At 44.4% G+C, this 22,784-nt stretch overlaps 1 protein-coding gene across 1 annotated transcript; it reads left to right on the top strand.

The window, feature by feature from the left end:
- Positions 1-1,067: 1,067 nt before the first annotated feature.
- On the top strand, positions 1,068-1,622 carry LOC147983119 (uncharacterized). Its single transcript, XM_087540649.1, has one exon. It carries the CDS (start codon positions 1,068-1,070, stop codon positions 1,620-1,622), a length of 555 nt encoding a protein of 184 aa, XP_087396775.1.
- Positions 1,623-22,784: the final 21,162 nt, after the last annotated feature.

The following is a 22,784-nucleotide window of genomic DNA, read 5'->3' as shown; positions in this document are numbered from 1 at the left end:
GTCAATCTTTGACTAACACATCAAATGAATATTATCTTATCTAGAGCGATGCCATTTCAGTACCGACAACATAGTAAACATACATCGTCAACACATTATTATTGAGCAAACTATAATATGTAACATAGTTTTTACCAAAACAAATGATATAGCGACATGTTAGTTGTTTGGAGAAGCTTCTTGTTAACATTTTATATACGCTAGATGTTTTGGTCTCTGTATATCTAAATATAAACTAGACATCACTATTAGGATATTTTTGTTACATACACTTTTGAGGTCTCTACTAATATATGGATACACGTACATACATATAAACTATATTCAAGCAAGTGTCATTACTCTAAGAATACGTGCGATTTTATTTCTAATATTCTCTCATTTAATAGAATTTGGTTTAGATATGGCTTTAAATAAATAATGTATTAAAAAATTAAGTTTTATAAAAAAACATAGTTTAAATTCACCACACTGTACTAGATGAGTGTATTTGAAAATAACAATTTAGAAACTAGTACAAAATTTTAGCATAAAAATATATATTAATTAAACCCGACATTCTGAAATATTTTAGATGAATCTAATTTAAATGTTAATTAAGTTGCTTGGCAGTGTTGGAGTTAAACATGAAGTGCACCGTGTCCTGTCCGGTTCAGTACAAGTTTACTTGTATGTGTCTGTGTAGGTCTCCAAGTAATTACCGATTAGGACTACGTACTAGTTGATGAGCTAGTATATATATCCCTATACCCCTGTAATCTATGTAACCGATCCAGATCAAATCAATACAAAGTATTGACAGGAGCGACACGCTCCCGTGGCCATAACTCGGCGTATTGTGTCTCGGCGAGATTAGATCGATCAGCGTATTGTTACCTACGTGCATGCTAGTCCCGTACGTAGCTAGCCTCAAGATTGATCGACCTGTCTACTTGCCTGCTTAGTACTTTTGTACATGGGTGTAGTCTACCTTACGGCCGGAAAGAACTCGTCTACGAGCGACGTACAAGAGGGTCTGGTCAACAATTGGTATCAGAGCAAGGTTGATCTTCTAGTAACGGAGGATCATGGCGGACGACGAGAAGAACAAGCAGCTGGCGGAGTACTCCGGTGCGGCTAAAGTAATTGCTGCTCTGGCGAGTTCGTCGTATCCACGGTTTGATCGCGAGAACTTCGAGGTCTGGAAGGCCCTCATGGAGTGTGGTCTCCGCGCCAACGAGCTATGGGACGCGGTCGATCCAGGAGGCGACGCGTTAAAGAAGGAGGGAGCCGAGCACCGGAAGGATCGGCAGGCGGCGGCGGCGATTTCCTCGATGATGCCGATGGATGTCCTCCAGCACCTGATCGCCAAAGGAACGGCGAAAGAGGTGTGGGATACTTTGAAGCTCATGTTCGAGGGACACACCCGCGTCAAGCAAGCTAATCTCCAAACTCTCTTAAGGAACTATGAGACTTTGGTCATGGGCGACGATGAGTCCGTGGATGTGTTCGCTTCACGGGTGGCTACTCTCATCAATCGGATCCGCGCGCTTAGAGAAAACCTCGCGGAGGCCTCGGTTGTCCGTCGGTTCTTGCGTGCGGCCCCTCCCCGGTACCTGCAAATTGTCACGGCGATCGAGTAGTGCGTCGATCTCGAGACTCTCTCCATCGACGATCTTGTCGGAAGGTATAAGGCTCACGATGAGCGGATGCGGTACAGTCTTGGGGACGGTAGGAACGACGAGCTTGTGATGCTCACGAAGGCGCAGTGGATCGCCCTAGAAAAGCAAGGCGGATCCAGGAGCAGCAGCAAGAAGAAGGCGAAGCAGCGTTCGGCGAGAAAGAACTTCGCCGACTCGGACAAAGACTCAAACGATGAGGCTGCACCGCCACCGAGGAGAAATTTTGACATCAGGAAAGTGAGGTGTTATAACTGTGGCCTCCTCGACCACTTCAAGGCTGACTGCGAGGAAGCACCGAAGCAGAAGGCGCTCATGGCCCAGCAAGGAGATGAAAGTGACATGATGTTGATGTGTGAACTCGTGGACAAGCAGGATCCAGTTCTTCAAGTGCCGGCTAAAGAAATTGTCGCGCTCGTGAAAGAAAAAGTTCACCTTCATAATCATGGTTCGGAAACTCGTGTCGATGCTACTGATGTGGGGGTGACTCCGAAACTTATGTCGATGCTACAGACGTAAGTGCTATCTTTGCTGAAGCGGAGGCAGCGAAAGCTACGTGTGCTCGTCCATGGAAAAGCAGTGCTTGCGATCGGCGTGTGTGGCGAGATATGGCAGCTCCGTCGCTCGAGGCAGAAAGTAGCACGCCTGGCGGCAACCGCCCAGCAGCAGCAAGCCGAGGCGAGCGAGATGTATCATGTGCGAAGCTGGATGACGGAAGTGCCAAAGCACAAGCATGTACACCTACATGCAGCAGCAGCAGCAAAGCACATGCTGCACGGCGATGTGTTGTCCTGCACGGTCCAGAGGAAGGCATCACGCCACTACGTGCTGGGGTTGGGCTAGGAAACAGCTCGGCCAAAGGAGGCTTGTCTGGACTTGAAAATAGCAGCCCGTGCGCTGCAGTCTCTTCAAGAAGGAGCATTTTTGGAGAATCTGAATCGCCAGAAAATGGAACTTTGGCAAGTTCAGAAGCAAGTGTGCCTCTTCCGAAAGCATTGGAGAGGAAGGCACGACCACTTACCCCCGTACAACTACAGACGGTGTTACACCCATATTCGGAGACAACTCTTCGGATGCTTGACCCGGTAAAGGTGAAAAGGAGTGGGCAACGGTGTTTAGGAAACACCGAGGAATCGGTGGATTTCAAGGGCGAGATAGAAGGAGATGTGTATGTGAATCAACTGCTGAAATTTAGTCTATTTTGGGCAGCCCAATAACTATTTCAGAAATTCCTAATAAATCCTAAAGGCCCAGTCAGCCCATTTGTGCAAGGCAAGAGATACTACTAAAGTTTAGTCCCACATTGCTAGTTGAGTGGGAGTTGGACCTTCTTATAAGGGAGGTTCTTTCCCCACTTGTACAAGCATGGAAACAAGAGGGATATCCACGCGCGCTCCTCCTCCGCCGCCCGCCTCGCCACGCCATGCCTCGTCCCGATGCGACGCGCCGCGGGTTGCGGGAATGCGGCCTCTCGCCTCCTTCTCTTGCGCCTATAAAAGGGAGGTCGCTCCTAAGGGTGATAAGGTTTTTGGGGAGCGCTCCGCGTGACTACTGAATTCTTCATCACGGATCCCGACGACGACTTCTTCCCCGACGTCGACGACCTCATCGATGACATGGCTGGAGAGGATGTCGCTCTTTCTGTTAGACGTCCTGCCACAGTTCTTTGCTCTAGTTTCTGCCCTACATGTGTTAGGTTCTACTTCATATATGCAACTTGCTATACTGTCTGCTCTAGATGTGTTTAGTTACAGTTCATATGTGAAGTTGTTGTTTACCTTCTCTTTGTCAAATCGCATGACTTGCTTTATCACTGTTATATTAGTCATGCTTTATCTAGTATTTATGTTAATAAAATCATTTGGTAAATTACTCATATTTCCAACAATCCAAAAACCTTATTATAGGCAATTTACCCGAGTGGTTTTGCTGCTTCCATGAGACCTCCTATGTTTGAGGGTATCCACTATAAGAGGTGGCGCATGAGAGCAGTCTTATGGTTTCAAACCATGAGTTGTTATGACGCCACTCTCGGCAAACCTGAAGGAGAGCTTGATGCTCAACAAGCACAAGCTTTTCAGAAAATGGATACTCTGTTTAAGGCTGCTCTCTTGAGTGTTCTTGGTGAGAACATAGTTGATACTTATGCGTCAATTGATAATGGAAAAGATATGTGGGATGCACTGGAGGCCAAGTTTGGGGTCTCGGATGCTGGCACTGAGCTGTACATCATGGAGCAATTCTATGATTACAGGATGACTGAAGAGCGCTCCGTGGTTGAGCAAGCTCATGAGATACAGTCATTTGCTAGAGAACTTGAGCACTTTAGTTGTACGCTACCGGACAAGTTTGTTGCCGGAGGTATCATCACTAAGATACCTTCTTCATGGAGAAACTTTGCTACCTTGCTGAAGCATAAGAGGCAGGAGTTTTTCGTCCCGGATCTCATTGGCACTCTTGATGTGGAAGAAAAGGCGAGAGCAAAGGACACACGTGCTCGAGGTATTGAGGGAGGATCTAGTGCCAATGTGGTATAGAAGCAGAACTTCCAGCCCCACAAGTTCAAGAACAAGGGCAAGTTTGATGGTAAAGCAAAGTTTGATGGGAAGAACAAGGCTGTGCAACACACGAACTTCAAGAAGAAGAATGGTAAAAAGAAAGGTGCTTGTCATGTGTGTGGGGATCCTGATCATTGAGCTCCTAGTTGCCCTAATCGCTATGACAAGCGTCATCCGGGGAAAGGCGGCAAGACCGCTAATGTTGTCATTGGAGACACTGATATGAAGGATGCTGGGTATGGTATATTTCCCACTATTCTTTCAGTATGTCATTCTCCTGACTGGTTGATTGACACGGGTGCTAATGTGCATGTATGCGGTGATATTTCCATGTTTTCGTCTTATCAGACCGTAGGGACTTCAACCGTGCTGATGGGCAACGGTTCAAGTGCTTCTGTTCGTGGTGTTGACACGGTCGATCTGAAGTTTACTTCGGGGAAGATCGTGCGGCTGAAGAACGTGCATTATGCCCCCTCCGTCAATAAAAATCTTGTTAGCGGATCTCTTCTGTGTAGAGATGGCTACAAGGTTGTCTTTGAGTCAAATAAATTTGTAATATCCAAGTATGGAACCTTTGTTGGTAAAGGCTATGAGTCAGGAGGCCTGTTTCATTTATCCTTATCAGACGTTTGCAATAAAGTTGTTAATCATATTTGCAACAATAGTGAATCAAATGTATGGCATTCACGTCTTTGTCATGTTAACTTTGGTTGCATGTCGCGACTGGCGAAGTTGAACTTAATCCCTAGTTTCACCACTTTCAAGGGATCTAAGTGTCAAGTGTGTGTGCAAGCTAAGCAACCTCGTAAGTATCACACGACTGCGGAAACAAGAAATCTTGCACCACTAGAGCTCATACATTCAGATCTATGTGAAATGAATGGTGTTTTGACAAAAGGTGGAAAGAAATATTTCATGACGTTAATTGATGACTCCACTAGATACTGCCGTGTGTATCTTCTGAAATCTAAGGATGAGGCTTTGAACTTTTTCAAGATCTATAAAGCTGAAGTGGAAAACCAACTTGATCAAAAAATCAAGAGGCTTAGGTCCGACCGTGGTGGAGAGTATTTTTCCAAAGAATTTGATGCTTTTTGTGCGGAACATGGTATAATCCATGAGAGGACGCCTCCCTATTCACCTCAGTCAAATGGGGTGGCCGAAAGAAAGAACCGTACTCTAACTGATTTGGTTAACGCCATGTTAGACACATCGGGTCTCTCCAAGGCATGGTGGGGGGAGGTGATATTGGCAGCATGTCATGTCCTGAACCGAGTTCCCACAAAGAACAAAGAGATAACTCCATTTGAGGAATGGGAGAAGAAAAGGTTAAAACTCTCTTATCTGCGAACATGGGGTTGTTTGGCGAAAGTCAATGTTCCAATTCCAAAGAAGTGGAAACTTGGACCAAAGACTGTGGATTGTGTTTTCCTAGGATATGCTTTTCATAGCATTGGCTATAGATTCTTGGTTGTAAAATCTGAGGTACCTGGCATACATGTCGGTACGATCATGGAGTCGAATGATGCGACTTTCTTTGAAGATATCTTTCCCATGAAGAATATGGCTACCTCATCTAATTAGGAGATGCCTAGTTCATCGAATCAGGAACCAGTTACAATTACCGAACCTGCCATTTCGATGGAACACTTTGAAAGTCCTGTGGAGGAGAACAATGAAGTTCCTACTAGGAGCAAGAGACAGAGGACTGCAAAGTCCTTTGGTGATGATTTTCTTGTGTATCTCATAGATGACACTCCCAGTTCTGTTTCATAGGCCTATGCATCTGAAGATGCTGACTACTGGAAGGAAGCAATTCGTAGCGAGATGGATTCCATCTTGGCGAATGAAACCTGGGAGATAACTGATCGTCCTTATGGGTGAAAACCTATAGGATGCAAATGGGTATTCAAGAAGAAGCTTAGGCCTGATGGTACTATTGAAAAGTACAAGGCTCGGCTTGTGGCTAAGGGTTATACCCAAAAGGAAGGTGAAGACTTTTTTGATACTTACTCACCTGTGGCTCGACTGACCACTATTCGATTTCTACTTTCACTAGCTGCCTCGCATGGTCTTCTCGTTCATCAAATGGATGTTAAGACTGCTTTCCTAAATGGAGAGTTGGATGAGGAAATTTATATGGAACAACTAGATGGGTTTGTACTAGATGGTCAGGAAGGGAAAGTGTGCAAGTTGTTGAAGTCTTTGTATGGACTTAAGCAAGCACCCAAACAGTGGCATGAGAAGTTTGAAAGAACTTTAACAGCTGCAGGCTTTGTTGTGAACGAAGCTGACAAATGTGTGTACTATCGCCATGGTGGGGGCGAGGGAGTTATCCTGTGTTTGTATGTTGATGACATACTGATTTTCGGAACAAATCCGAATGTTATTAAGGAGGTCAAGGATTTCCTATCTCGTTATTTTGAGATGAAGGATTTAGGAGTGGCTGATGTCATTCTGAACATCAAGTTGTTGAGAGACGATGATGGTGGGATTACTTTGCTTCAATCTCACTATGTGGAAAAGATCTTGAGTCGCTTTGGCTATAGTGACTGCAAGCCCTCTCCAACACCATATGATGCGAGCGTGTTACTTCGAAAGAATCGAAGAATTGCCAGAGATCAATTGAAATATTCTCAGATTATTGGCTCGCTTATGTACTTAGCAAGTGCTACAAGACCTGACATCTCTTTTGCTGTTAGCAAACTGAGTCGGTTTGTCTCAAAACCAGGAGATGTGCATTGGAAAGCTCTGGAGAGAGTTTTGCGTTATTTGAAAGGCACTACAAATTATGGAATTCACTACACCGGGCATCCAAAGGTGCTTGAAGGGTATAGTGACTCGAACTGGATCTCAGATGCTGATGAGATAAAGGCCACGAGCGGTTATGTATTCACTCATGGAGGTGGCGCTGTTTCTTGGAAGTCTTGCAAGCAGACCATCTTAACGAGGTCAACAATGGAAGCAGAACTCACAGCACTAGATACAGCTACGGTTGAAGCAGATTGGCTTCGCCGGCTCTTGAATGACTTGCCGGTTGTTGAGAAACCTGTACCGGGTATCCTTATGAACTGCGACAATCAAACTGTGATCACGAAAGTGAGCAGCTCAAAGGATAACATGAAGTCATCAAGACATGTTCAGAGAAGGCTAAAGTCTGTCAGGAAAATGAAAAACTCCGGAGTTATTGCGTTGGATTATATCCAAACGTCTAAAAATCTGGCAGATCCTTTTACTAAGGGTCTATCACGTAATGTGATGGATAATGCATCGAGGGAGATGGGTATGAGACCCACAATATGAGTTGTTCACAGTGGTAACCTATTCTTTGTGATCGGAGATCCCGTGAATTAGATGTGGAAGACAAGCTGTTGGTCAACTGAGAGGAGAGTATCCTTAACATTTACAATACCAATCCATGAAGATGCAATACTCTCCTAATCTGCATGGTAGGTTGATGTATATCTTAATGTGTTCTAAGTGGCTTATTTAAGCAAAGATGTTATCCTGCAGAACATTTTTTGAAGAACACACCTATATGAGTCTGATTGTCAAACGTCGCAATCTATGAGAGTAGGGTTCTCTCTAGTAAACTCATGAAAGGTCACGGAGTATGACGCATAAGCTCCACCCGTGGGGAAGACCCACGGTAGCCACGTATCGGTCAAGGCTTTATGTGAAGCTAGATTCGCAGAAAACTTGCAGTTCAAGGCCCAGTCCACTGTTCAAGTTGCTTACTAGTGTAGCATAGAGTTCTAGGTGGAAGTTCAACTTAACAGTCTCCACTGCAGTACTGGTATATAAAACAGTGTTTTGGAACAAAAGGCAAATTTCTGTGTGCCTCTGGGATCTGGTGGGGGATTGCTGGAATTTAGTCTATTTTGGGCAGCCCAATAACTATTTCAGAAATTCCTAATAAATCCTAGAGGCCCACTCAGCCCATTTGTGCAAGGCAAAGGATACTACTAAATTTAGTCTCACATTCCTAGTTGAGTGGGAGTTGGACCTCCTTATAAGGGAGGTTCTTTTCCCACTTGTACGAGCATGGGAACAAGAGGGATATCCACGCGCGCTCCTCCTCCGCCGCCCGCCTCGCCACGCCACGCCTCGTCACGACGCGCCGCGGGTTGCGGGAATGAGCCGAGCCGATATCTAAATTTTTGCCACGCACTACGGGTATACGAAAGGTCACTCGAGAGCTGGAAAGTTTTTGCTGTAGTGGATATTAAATACGAACGCTGCACCCTTCGGCTGCTGTCTGTTCGTTTCATCTCCAGACGCACCAGAACTTCTTCTTCCTCTCGCCACCGGTTCCATTCTCTGAGCTACCGCTGTTTTCCTCATCCCGGCTTGCGGCGTGCACCGCGAGTCGGGACAGTAGGCCTCCGAAACCGCACCTCTTTGAGTCCTGTACGGGAGAAGGGTGATAAGGTTTTTGGGGAGCGCTCCGCGCGACTACTGAATTCTTCATCACGGACTCCGACGACTACTTCCCCGACGACGACTTCTTCCCCGACGTCGACGACCTCATCGACGACATGGCTGGAGAGGATGTCGACCCCAAGTCCAGTGCTTCTGCTGCTGCTGTCCCGTACGTGTTTATGCTCTTTCTGTTAGACGTCCTGCCACAGTTCTTTGCTCTAGTTTCTGCCCTACATGTGTTAGGTTCTACTTCATATATGCAACTTGCTATACTGTCTGCTCTAGATGTGTTTAGTTACAGTTCATATGTGAAGTTGTTGTTTACCTTCTCTTTGTCAAATCGCATGACTTGCTTTATCACTGTTATATTAGTCATGCTTTATCTAGTATTTATGTTAATAAAATCATTTGGTAAATTGCTCATATTTCCAACATCAACCACCGGGTTTCATCAAAGAGGGAGAAGAGCACAAGGTACTGAAGTTACACAAAATCTTGTATGGGCTATGGCAAGGACCTCGGGAGTGGAACATCAAACTTGATCGGACAATGATTTCTCTTGGATTTGAGAAAGCCGCACTAGAGCATGCGATGTACAAGAGAGGTGAAGGAAGGGATCGTCTACTAGTTGGCATCTACGTCGACGACCTATTGATTACTGGTGCAGATGAAGAGGTGATTGCAAAGTTCAAGTTACAAATGAAGGTGATTTTCAAGATGGATGATCTAGGTCTTTTGAGCTACTACCCCAGAATAAAGGTACATCAAAAGACAGAGGGGGTCACACTATGCCAGGAGGCATACACAAGGAAGATACTTGAAAACTATGGCATCAAATATTGCAATCTAATTGAAGCTTCAATGGAACCTCGTCTTGAGCTAAGCAAGAAGAGCAAAGCACACGCAGTTGATCCAATAGAGTACATTGTAGCTGCAGCTGCAATGCGTCAAGGTGTGTGGCTAGGGAAGCTACACAGTGATCTCATGGATCGAGATCCGGAACCAGCGGTGCTCAATGTTGACGGCGAGTCTATAACTTTTCTACGTGAGGATCGAGTGCGGCATGAAAGGAGCAAACACATTGATACGGTGTATCACTACATAAAAGACTGCATGGAAGAAGGTAAGATGAAGGTTAACTACGTTTGCACTGATGATCAACTGGCGGATATGCTAACCAAGACTTTGGACTGAGAGAAGTTCTTGAAGATGCGAAGAAGGATCGGCGTCGGAGCTGTAACGTAACGACGTCGTGTTTAAGGGGGTGATTGTTGGAGTTAAACACGAAGTGCACCGTGTCATGTCCGGTTTAGTACAAGTTTACTTGTATGTGTCCGTGTAGGTCTCCAAGTAATTACCGATTAGGACTACGTACTAGTTGATGAGCTAGTATATATATCTCTATACCCTGTAATCTATGTAACTGATCCAAATCAAATCAATACAAAGTATTGACAGGAGCGACACGCTCCCGTGGCCATAACTCGGCGTATTGTGTCTCGGCGAGATTAGATCGATCAGCATATTGTTACCTACGTGCATGCTAGTCCCGTACGTAGCTAGCCTCAAGATTGATCGACCTGTCTACTTGCCTGCTTAGTACTTTTGTACGTGGGTGTAGTCTACCTTACGGCGGGAAAGAACTTGTCTACGAGCGACGTACAAGAGGGTCTAGGCCAACAGGCAGCAAGTAATCTAAATCAACATGACATCATATGCAAGAATTAGAGTTATATGACAGATGCATGCAGCAAATTCAGTTTTGTGATTTCGGTAGAGGATGAATTCTTGTAAATTTTAAAAAAATGTACTCAACACCACGCACGGTGGCACGGGAAGGCTCTGGGTGTTCAGCGACGGATCTGCCTAAAGCCACCAAGGAGGAGAATGCGTGCGGTGCAGTGGAGGGACCGTTTGCTAACGAGGAGGAAACGCCACGTGCCGCCGAGGAAGAGAAGGAGGAGCGTTCATAGCTTATATATTTGTATTTGTTAAGTTTGTTTGTTATAATTAGGTACTCAATGGTTAAGTTTGTCTTTGGCACTGAAAATTGACCTATGAGGTTATCTAAATACACTTTACAATGTATGTTCGTTCGTTTGTGGCAAACGTCACCTTTCCTCCTGTCATCTTGTTGAAGCGGACCCTTTCATTGCATGCCACGACCTATTTTAGTTGAACATAAAAAAGTAAAAAAACAAAAAAGTTATGGGTGTTTCACAACAAAAGAAAAAAATGAAAAAAAGATATAAAAATATAAAAACAGTAGCTGGTGAGTTATCCCTCCATTTTTGAAGACCCCCATACATACATGTTGAAACCGCTTTCTTTCTCATAGTCGCAAATGTTCAAACAAACTCCACAAACCACATCGTGTGTACACACAAAAAAACAATAAATAAATAAATGGGTAACTTACTAAACACACACACACACACACACACACACACATTAAAACTGAAAAAAGAAATGGAATCAGAAAAGCATAAGTAAAAAGGGAATGATTTCAAAACATCTAGATTTCAGTATGTATTTGCTGCAGCTTTACAACTGAGTGAACCCAAAACCTACTAACTAGATGCTAAACCACATTCATTTACAAAAACATAAAATTGCTACTGCTGCCCCTAATTAATCCACTAAGGGCATGTGCCACTAAAATCTCCAAGAAGAACAGTAATCTACTAAACCATCTCCTGTGCACATAAAAAAGGCGTAAACAAATAAATTTGTGCTAGTGGGAGACATACATATTTACCTAATGATTTTATGGAGAAACTGGCATGCTTCTGAAAAAAAGGATTTCAAGACAATGATGATTTATTATTGTCGTCGATGCTGGTGAGCAAAAAATATATGTGCATTGGGTTGCAGAGATAAAAAGACCATATTAAAACACAACACTACTAGTGATGCATTCAGTAATCAAGATATATTGATTCCAAACAAAAAAAAGATATTGAACATGGTACTGATTCATAGGGTTTCAGCAAAAAGAAACTTAGTTTGGGTTCCAGAAAAACATGCTACTGCTAGATTCAATAATCATTCTCTTTGATTCCAGAAACAAGAGAGATTTGAACATGTTACTGATTAATAGGGTTTCAACCAAAAAATCTGACAAACAAATAAACATGCCCACTCCCAAGTGATAGATTCAGTAATTATCTGTCTTGTTTCCAGTGATTAATAGGGTTTCAGCAAAATCTAAAATAAAACAAAACAAGAGACTGAGCCACTCCATTCCGCAACAACAACAACAAAAATCCTCAACCATGCTACCGATTTCACAAACATGCTACTAACTTGAGAGGATTTGGGTTTGGGTTCAGTAATAGATATGAGGGGGTTTGGATTCAGTAATAATCCTCAACCATCCTCAAACAACTCTGAAGGAAAAAATGATACAAAAAACGAGGACACACTACATACCATTACTTCAACAGGAAAGGGGGAGCAATTCTATGCTTCAAGCTAGTACTCTGGACTTGTTCCAAAACAAAAAATGGAGCCAAAAAATCACCTCAGATCTACAACATCTGGCCAACAAACAAGACAAAACAACATAAAGGGGCTAATGGCATGGGCAGTATTTAGTTCACTAGCAGGCAGAAGGTGCGATGGCACACCGCGCCAGAGTTTGAGCCGGTCATTTAGCAAACTACATGATACCCCGTGCATTGCTGCAGGAATCAATTGCAATATATTTTTGATCAAATTATGTGTCTTAATACTTAGCACTCCATATATGAAGAACTACCCTCAGTGTAAAATTTATTAGCTATCTATCAAATTTGACTGTAAAGGGGACATATGTTCAGTTAAAAACTTGGAATTGATATAAATAATCACCACAATTAATTTGAAATTACATACAAACAAATTACTATCTTTAAGTTGCAACTAAATATGACAAAAAATGTGGAATGGAGGTAATAACAGTCATCCTATGGAGAAAATATAACCAAACTATACAACAAAAAAGTTGTAGTAAAACTGACTGAAACTTGTTTTGGCTGTGAAGCAGAACGTATCCTACAGACAATAAATTTGTACAAATCGTTGTGAAACTGACTTTAACTTGTTTCAGATGCATTGAAAATTATGTATTGGTACGCATCATGCCATTACATGTTAGTAATTGGTGGAGGCATGAAATAAACAAAGACATACGTTAGCAATCAAACATTGTTTAATAAAAAAAGGACATATGCTACCTTATGTCAGCATCATGCTCTACTTCACATGTTGGCTTGTAACAACAACACTTTTCCATAGCCATGTGTTTCCTACATAGAATTGCTCGGCAATCCCCAGCATTTGCAACCAACAATTACCTGCAAGATAGGAGAAAAACAAAAGTTCGCATGCATATGTGTATGTAGGAGTTTTGACTGCATGCTCATCATACCTTCCAAAGATCAAAGATGTAAGACTTGTAGTTCCCGACGATTGACTAATGATTGAATCATTTGCTTCACTTAAGAAAGCTTTGCAGACTGAGTTTGCCACGGATTCAGAAAAAAAGACATCTTGTATTGCTCATGAGAACTCTGAATCCTTAAAGAACAATCTGATGGCATGTTTTTTCGTGTAGGATGCTGCATCAGAACATCCATGGCCATAAAAAACCTACAACCAAATAACACAGTTAGTTCAGATAATGCCATAGAATCTCCGTGAAGTCCATGTGGGACAGTGGGATCATAAGGTACCTAGGTTGGCAAGAATGGAACAAATGGGAGAGGGGAGGAGGGCGAAAGCTAAATCAGAAACACATCGTCCATCTTGGGGCACAAAACGATCGGCACCCATGGTAGATCTCGGCAATCACCGACCCACGGCAAGGCGCACGAAGGTAACAGACGAAGGTGAGAATGCATGGAGGCGGGGTGCGCTGTGCGTGAGCTACGGAGAGAGACAGATGGGGATATGAAGAGAGATGCATCTTCACGCGAGAGGACGGTCGAGGAAGTAATAACCGTGAACGAGGAAATCGCCAATTATGGGAGGCAGAAGAGGAAGCGGTCGGTCGCTTTGGTGACTGGGATTGTATGCGTGGACCAGAAACGAGGAAGCACAACGATGTGAAGAGATCACGGAGTTTATGTATGGGCTTATAATGGGCTTTTTAGTGTCCAAATAGATATTTGTGAGAAGCGGACATGCATAGCCCAACTAAAACAAATCGATGCCTCAAAAAAAAAACTAAAACAAATCGAGTCAGAGGGATTGATCGATAGGGAGGCTGGCAGCAAGCGAAACGGTTGGAACGAATCAGCATCTTCCACTTAGCGGTGGCAGCTAGTAATTTCATCAACTTTCGATCAGATGGCTGCAGACTGCTGAGCTATGCTTCATCAACGGTTGTAACAATTCATATGACGTGGCTGCATGAGGATGCAGGAAAATCAGCTAGTGGGGTGCCTCTATTTTTATTTTATTTTTAACACAGTACAGACGCAAACACTCATATACACACGCATACACTCACCCCTATGAACGCACACACGCACACCCTACCCCTATGAGCATCTCCGAAAGACTGAGTCGCCATATCATCTTGAAATTTACGAAATCACAGCAGGCGCCGGAAATTCTAAAATAAATCCAGGAATAAATGCGAGCACCAGGATTTGAACACCGGTGGCCTGGGATATCCAACCAATGCCCCTATTTAGATATAGAAGATGTGTAGCTTAATTTTGTTGTTGCTTGTGTTTGCTATTAATAGTTTATCGTGTTTTGTAGATGAAAATAATATAGTAAATGGTATGAACCACTTAGTCCATTACATGACTTGGATGCATAAAGGATGAATGAAAACTTTAACGAGTTGAGCATTGGTTTAAGAGAGTATACTATCTAGTTAGATGCTTTACAACTGAGATACAGAGAGAGGGAGAGTTGGCCGAGTAGCTTGTGGCTTGTAAAAAAAAGACGGAAAAAAGTCGTCGTGTTAAGGCACCACAGGACCATCACTCTGGAACAACAACCTTCATCAATAAAGAGAAGTAGATCAGAACCTACTTTGTTTTAGGCCAACTCCAACGCACAACGCACGACCCCAAATAGTTCGACCGTGTCTGTTTGGAGGGTAAACAGACAGAAAACCCGGCACAACACGCAGGAGCAAACGGACATTTGTCTGTTTTTTGTCCGCTTTCGCCCCATCCCCGGCCCAAATTTAGGTTGTGTTTGCGCCGAAGCAAACAATGCGCTGACGGGCGAGGCGCGTGCTTTTGTCTTCCCTTGGCCCGCCCGTCGGGGACACTAACGCCCCCATTTTCCGTCCTTCCCCAAAAACCCTCTAGCGCTATCCCTCCCTTCCTCCGCCATGGCCCCGAAGAAACTCGGCGACCCGTCCGCTGCCGCGGGCCGACGGCCTAGAAGAAGGGCCCGAAGAAGCTGTGGTGGAAGCTCATGCTGGAGGAGCAAGCACACCTCGACCATGAATCGGCCAAACGGAGGGGACAACGGATCGTAGCAGCGGAGCAGAAGGCCGCGGCTGAGTATGCAGCCGAGGTCGCGACCATGGAGAAGGCCATTCAGTACAAGGCTGGCGTCGACAAGAATGAGGAGATCATCGCCTAGGCCATGCAGGCAGCTACGGCGAATGCCCTCATGATGCTAGGGTTGTGCCGACCGCCGTCGGCCATTCTCTCTTCTGCCACAATGGCCCGGCGAGCACATGCTCGTCAACCATTCCCCCTCCGCATTGTCAGTCATCGGCCTCCTCCGTAACCCTGAAGACGCTCGGGTTCTCCATATCGCGGCTGCAGGGCCAAACCCGGTTCTCGACGTCACCTGACGACCGCGGGATCACGCAGGCCACCCCCTCCATCCCGCCCATCAACGACCTCAACGTCACGCTTGTGGTTGGCCAGTCATCGGATGGGATGCCCAGGAAGCAGGCCCAGTCCATTCCTACGGCCACATTTTCCAGCGCATGCAAGCTATTCGAGGGAATGCCAGCCTCGACGGCACCGGCCGAGGACCCTGATTACACCCCGTTCATGCAAGACGTCATCTTTGAGGGAAATGGGCAGGCTTTCCGGAAATGTTCAACCAAGACGGCCTGGACTAGGCAGGCCTCGGCTAACGTGCGACCGTGAACTATGGCCGTTCTTTTTTAGGGCTGGCTATTGTGCGGGTCGCTGGCTTTATTGCCGGCATGCAGAACTTGTTCATTTTGGAGGCTGGCGCTGGGTTTGTTGCCGGCGTGAAAGTTGGGGCTTGACCATTTTGTAGGCTGGCCTTGTTTGCGGGCCACTGGCTCTGTTGCCGGCATGAACTAGGGCCGCCCATGGATCTACATCCATGTTTTAAATTTGCGAATTTCCCATGCAACCCAGACAAGATGTGGCCGATATGCGTCCGTGTGTTGGGCGCACAGCCAGCACAACCATAAAAGAGGTCAGACGCAGCTCCATTGCCCTCCCCAAACAGATGAAATCCAGATAAAATGGACGTCCTTTTAAGGTCGTGCGTTAGAGTTGACCTTAGGCATGGATCCCTACTTTTTAGCACCGTCTACGGAGAGAGAAGGTGGGAGAGAGATGAAGCTGATTGACAAATGCTAATGAAGTTTCGGATGTTGATGTCTGCTGATCATCGGCGAGGATTCCATTGTCAATGGACTGCCTTTTAGCTCTTTTGTGTTTCCTTTTCTTGTGCAGTTTTAGTGTAGCAAGTAAAGGTCACTTGGACACAAAAAGCTAGTGCGCAGTTGAATAATCCTTATGCTTCTTGGACTTAAAATATCTGTTCTTGGTTTGTCCCATGCTGGAAAGTCTTCAGCTCAAAGTTCGCTTGCGCAGAAGAGCAGCCTTCTTCTGAACCCAAAACAGTAAAGGTCCCCCTTTACTGTTTGTAGTAGAAGGATACGTTCCGTGGACTGTAGTAGGTTGTCGACCTTCGTGTTGTTGGAGGCGGAGATGGCGGCTAACATCGTCAGGTTGACGTTGAGCACCACGCCGCTGCCAGGTCGATGAACTCGTGGATATAACCGACCTTCAGGTGCCATATCCCATCTCGAACGCGGGTACCTTCAGAAGGTTGGTGCGGTACACGATGATCAATATGATGGAGGCGAATAAGACGACCACACACACGAGGCTGTAGAGGAAAACACCCACTTTGGCGGCTGGCTCACTGCACTCCAAGCGCTCCGGCGAGAATATGACAGGCGGCTCCGGGCACTCTTGGTTGCTCATCAGGAAGATCGATGGGGAGGCAAGCAAAGCAAGGCAAGGAGAGAGAGTTCACTGTATTGAAAGCGATACGCTCGCTATGAAGAAGTGTTGAGAACTGCTGAGCGGTGAGATGTAGTGGCGAGATCGAGGGGGGAGGTGGCAAGCAAGGCGAGAGAATGTCACTCTGTAATGAAAAAGGTGCCATGGGAATAGATAGGGGGGGAGAGGGAGATTCTTTCCGTCCAATCTAGAAAAAGGGCTTTTCCTTCCATGGTGAGAAGAAGAATGAAGAAAGAGAAGAGACTTGTCCAACTAAAAAAAGAAGAATTTTGTTTTGGTGCCGTGTAATCTTGTCTGGATTTTCTTCCTTTTACAGAAGAGAAAACACGGCCCATAGGGATCCTGCTCCTGCGCCACGGTCCGGTAGGGATCCTGCTCCTGCGCCACGGTCCGGTAGTCTCACACCATCCCGTGAGCTTCGCAACGTGTGTACCACGACGCTAAACGGAAGCAAAAAACAGTCATTTTTCAACACAGTACAGATGCATCATCTGAAGATTTTACAAAGTCATCGTAGGCGCCTCGTAGTCGACGGGAACGTCTCCTCTCACTGAAAGCGTATCGCCGAAAATTCGAAAATAAACCCAGGATAAATGCGAGCACCATGATTTGAACTCTAGTGGACTGGAAATATCACTATCCATCTAACCATCTCAACCATAGGTTGATTCGCAAGCGAAAAACAGTCTGATGCAAACGTGTGCATCTATGGCCCATCCAAAGTATGCACCGCTCGTGCACAGGTTGCAGCTCGTGCCAAAGCAAATGCTAACTAGACGTGACATTTTTTTACAGTAACTAGATTTATTTCTTATATAATAGTAATATCGTTTACAAGAAAAAGAGAAATAAATCAGGGATAACAACATCCAAAGAACTAGGAGATCTAATAGTAAAGAAGTGTCTTGCTAACTCGTCAGCCACCTGATTCGCTTCTCTAAAACAATGTTTGAAAGATAACTTTGAGGAATCGAGAGATAGCGCTGCTTACATTTAGCAACAACGGCGGCATTAGGTCCCAAATATTCATCCATCAAATTAACTCATTCAACTACAAAGAAGCTATCCGATTTCACCTCTGGCGAATTGCATCCCATATTTGCCAGAAGGAACATACCACCAAGAACCAGGATGCCGTGGCAAAGAGTGAGAGAGAGAGAGACTAGCCTAGCCAACTCAGTGAAAAAGAGCACAACCGTTCAAACTCACATCTATCCATAGTAGGCTGCACTTAATTATTCACAAATTAAGGTCGAGAAATTGTAATTTCCATAGGAGTGTGTGAAGTGTCGATCATAGTACTGCTAGTGCTACCCCAGGGTGATTCATTTATTGGTTCAAGTAAGGCCACTAGTAGAAAATATGGTTTTGGTTCTAGCCGGATCGGAGCATTAGTCCTGGTCACGTTACGAACCGGGATTAATGTGACCGTCGGTCCCGATTCGAGCGGCTAGGACGCCGGCCGGGGCTTGGCAGGCATTAGTCCCGATTCGAGTGGGGCCTTTAGTCCCGGTTCCAGACACCAACTTGGGCTAAAGGGGTTGTGGCAGGCGTGATGCCCTTTAGTCCCGGTTAGTGTCTGGAACTGGGACTAAAGGGAAGGCCTTTAATCCTGGTTTTAGACACCAACCGGGACTAAAGTTTTGCCTATATATATCCTCACCCCTGCTCGCTCTCTCCTCTGTTTTTTGTCCGTAGAAGGTGGGAGGTGTGTGCGCTACTCTGTTCTCCCTTCCTATGAACACAAGGTGTTCGATGAAATGCCCGAGCCACACTTAAGCTTTCTCCTCTATTCTTCCTTCGAGCTCCATTTTCCCCAAGTTTTGTCTAGATTTGGCGGTGCATCAACTATCCAAGTGTTCTAAAAGGTTAGCAACTTCATCATTTTATCTCTCATTGCTAGTTTAGCTCATTTCATGCTCTAGAAGTAGAGTGGTTTGTGGGTTTTAGTGGGGGTGTGTATGTGGGAGTTTATTTGATTTAGATGCACAATTTGAGCTCAAATTAACTTCTTAGAGTTTGCACATGTGTAGGTGTCGTCCCGTCCCCATTCCCATCCTCATCGTCATCGATCGCCCGGTCGCCGGCACCACCGTGGTGAGCATCCTGTTCTTGTCTTTTTTAGCCGAAAAAATTCTTACTTGTATGATTTAGATAGCTACTTGTATACTTTTCTAACTTGTATTATTTTTTGTTATTATATAGTGCCATGGTTTTGATATCCGCCCCCGTCGGCTCTCGTCCGGTCTATGATTCGGACGTGGTATATTATCTTTTATAACTATTTGTTTCATTTAGTATTTATGACAATTATGCCGACCAACTTGACATAGATGTTTTTATCTAGGAGGTATGTGAACCGAAAATTCCAACCGACCCTCTTGTTGAGAGGTTAGTTGAAAAAGAAAAAAATATTTGAAAGAAAAAATGAATAGAATTGAAGAAGAGAAGATGAGATTGGAGTTGCATGTTCCCGATGTCGTAGATCTACACAAGATTCAGATGGATGCAATGCGATTGATGATTAGGAAGATTAGAAAATATGTCATTGATAAAGAGGCTTGCTATCATTATGTTATTTGATCAATTGTTACTCTAGTTGTGATTTTGTTGGATTTGTTGTTGTATTAAAATGTTTTACATAGTTGTATGTTAGTTTCAATGTATGTTTTAATTAGATGCTCTAGATAGTTGTATGTTGTTCTATGAGAACTATGTATGAACTTTCTGTATTTATTTTTTCAGTAATCGCATTTGATCACTACTGTACTTTGGTTTTAATGTGATGATGAACTTGTATTAATTTGGTCATGTTTCTATTCACGATGTTCTGTAATGGTTTTTGATATACTTAATTATATAATGCATGCAGATGAACCGACAATGGATGTACGGTGATCGATGCACTTCCGAGTATATTACGGGCCTGCATAATTTTATCGATGTGGCTAAGGCAAACAGGCAGAATGGTTTTATGTATTGTCCATATACTGTCTGTGAGAATACGAAGGATTACACTTCCTCGAAAACCCTTCACTTCCACCTGCTTAAATCCGGTTTCATGCCCCACAATAATTTTTGGATCAAGCACGGAGAAAGAGGGGTTATGATGGAAGACAATGAAGAAGAAGAGGATGGTGACAACTATCCTATGTTCCCCTAATACGGTGATACTGCAACGGGGGAAGCTGAAGATCAAGAGGCGCCAGATGTGCCCGCATGATGCACAGAGAGAATGCGAAAGTGAAAGGGAGAAGCTGAAGTTCGGTCGCATGTTAGAGAGGATCACAAAAAACGGTTTTACCCAAATTGCGAAGATGGCAACACAAAGCTCGGTACCACACTAGAATTTCTGCAATGGAAGGCAGAGAATGTTTTATTTGACAAGGGATTTGAGAAGTTACTGAAAATAATAAACAAGAAGCTTCCAAAGGTGGCGGTCGGCTTTGTCTTACCCCGTGCACCTGATGCAACTCACCATTGCACTCCGATTTCAGATGGCTATGCTGTTGTCGGGATGGATGAAGTTATGAACGGATTTGAGGAGCTGGAGCTTGATTTCCCTACAGGTGAACAGGAGACTGCACTGGGTACTGCCAGAAGGACTACCATTCTATGGAGAAAGGAACACATCGTGCTTACACATTTGACACTGTGCCAGCAGACTCCGCCTCAGGAAGCCCCTCAACAAACTCCTCACAGTAGCAATCCAGCTCTATCCCCGCCGCCTCAGCAGACTTCGCCGCGTTAGTAGACTCGGCCGGAGGAGGCCCCTCAGCAGACTTCGCCTCGACGTCAGTAGACTCCACCTCCTCCGTCGCCTCTGCCCCGGCGGAAGAGAACCGCCGTTGGGGCGGCTAGTGGTACAGATGCGAAGAAATCTAGAGCAGATAGAAGCGTAAAGAAGGCTAATGCCAAGTTAGCATACAAACTGAGTGATGAGGAACTCGACAAGGTCGTGGCTGCCGATGTGAAACGCCATCTTGCACCGACCCGTCCAGATCCAAGGAGAAAATAGATCCGGTAAAAGCAAATGGTTCTCTGCATAACCTTACGCGACCACCACCGCATCCGCTGCTATCAAATTATGACCGCTATATTGTAAAGACATATAAGGAAGTGAAGCAGTCGGGAAGTAGCAGTAGTGCAAGTGGCAAAACAATTCCCCGGCTCGGCGAACAGAAAAACGAATCGTGCCCCCCGCTCAAGGTGTTTACCGACATTGCTAATGATCCGGGGTAGCGGCCGATGATCTTGGTTTCACTCTTGGTGAATACTTAGGCGAGGAGGCAGAGTTACCTATGGCTGAGTTAGCCTTTAGATACGAGCACGGGAAGCATCTCGTCAGACCTGAGGATCTCCTGCATCTAACAACACAAATGCAAAGATGCATCAGTGGTACATGAAATCCTGCGAGGAAGGGAGCAACAATATCAATGTGGGAATTAAAGATGAGCATTACTTCAATGAAGTCGAGGCGATGTACATTGAATTTGATGAATTATTTCAGTTATATAATCAAGACGACCTCGACAAAACTATCGTCAGTTGCTATTGTTTGTAAATATTATTTCTGTAATTAAGTCTCTAACTCAGCTCGTTCATTGCATGTATAATTATCCTCACTATATTATGCAGATTGAAGATTCTCGAATGCAAAAGAGGAAAAATCAATGACATTGGGTTCATTAACACAATGCCGATGATACAGCGAAAAACTTACAAAAGGCGTTAATTGGACAACAAACCAAAATGGAAATACTATTTCCTTACAACTTCAAGTGAGTGTTACTGTCTTGTGCACATTCGGTTTCGCTTACTCGAGGTTAAGTGTAATTGATGAGTTATGCGTGCGCAGGTTTCACTTTATTCTGCTAGTCATTCAGCTTGATGTGGGAGTAGTAATTGTCTTGGACTCAAGACGTAAAGACCCTACGAAGTGGGCGGACATGAGTGAAATGCTTGATTATCAAGTAAGTTCAATTATTGTCGAACTATATCGGCAACTTTCGTTCATTTCCTGATATCAAGTAATTAATAACCCATTTATTCATTTTCTTTGCCGGGCAGGGTTTGGAAACAGTTCACCAAGCACGCTAGGGGTAAATGGAAAAGGAGCTGCAATTTCGACACCCCAAAGTAAGTAGTACTAGCTAGTTTCGTGCATCTCTCATTGATTCTAGTTTCAATATCATTGTCATGCTTGATTATTATTTTGATTGAACTCTATTCTCGTAAAGTGCTTGAGGCAGGAAGCCTGGAATAATGTATGTGGATACTACGTTTGCGAGTTCATTCGCCACATGACATGTGAGAAGGGCAGATCTTTACTACAACTTGACTACTTAACAATATTCACAATTTTATTTTGTTACCATCAATTGTGTCGAGTTTCATTCACAAGCTGACCGCCTTCTTTAAACAATATTCCCAAATATATATTGACCGCCTTATTTAAATTAGATCCAACGGAAGCGGGACGAACTCCTACCGAAGGATCGCATACGAGCAATTCAAGAGGAATTGGCGGGATTCTTTCTTGAAGAGGTCATACCTACAGACGGAGGATAACATCGGGATTTGAAATGCTATTTTGGTAATTAGATATGAGGGATCGTAAGAGATGTTATATTATATATATGCATGAACGTGCTGTTCGACCAAGCACGGAGAAAGAGAGGTCACTTCTCTCTATATTCATGACGATGTTGTGTAATGGTTCCTTCATGGCTATATGTAGTAGTTAGCGTCGAGTTGAATGGAAAACATAAAATAAAAATGAAAACCCCTAATGTAAAAGATTGAATGGTAAACAGAAAAGGAAAAGGAGGAAACACAAAATGAAACCCCTAAACCCCTCTTTTCAAAAAAATCCTAAACCCCAGTGCTCG

The sequence above is a fragment of the Triticum urartu genome, chromosome 2A (assembly GCF_056163025.1).
Source record: "Triticum urartu cultivar PI428250 chromosome 2A, HENAU_Tu73, whole genome shotgun sequence".
Lineage (NCBI taxonomy): Eukaryota > Viridiplantae > Streptophyta > Magnoliopsida > Poales > Poaceae > Triticum > Triticum urartu.
This window is presented reverse-complemented; position numbering and strand designations above follow the sequence as displayed.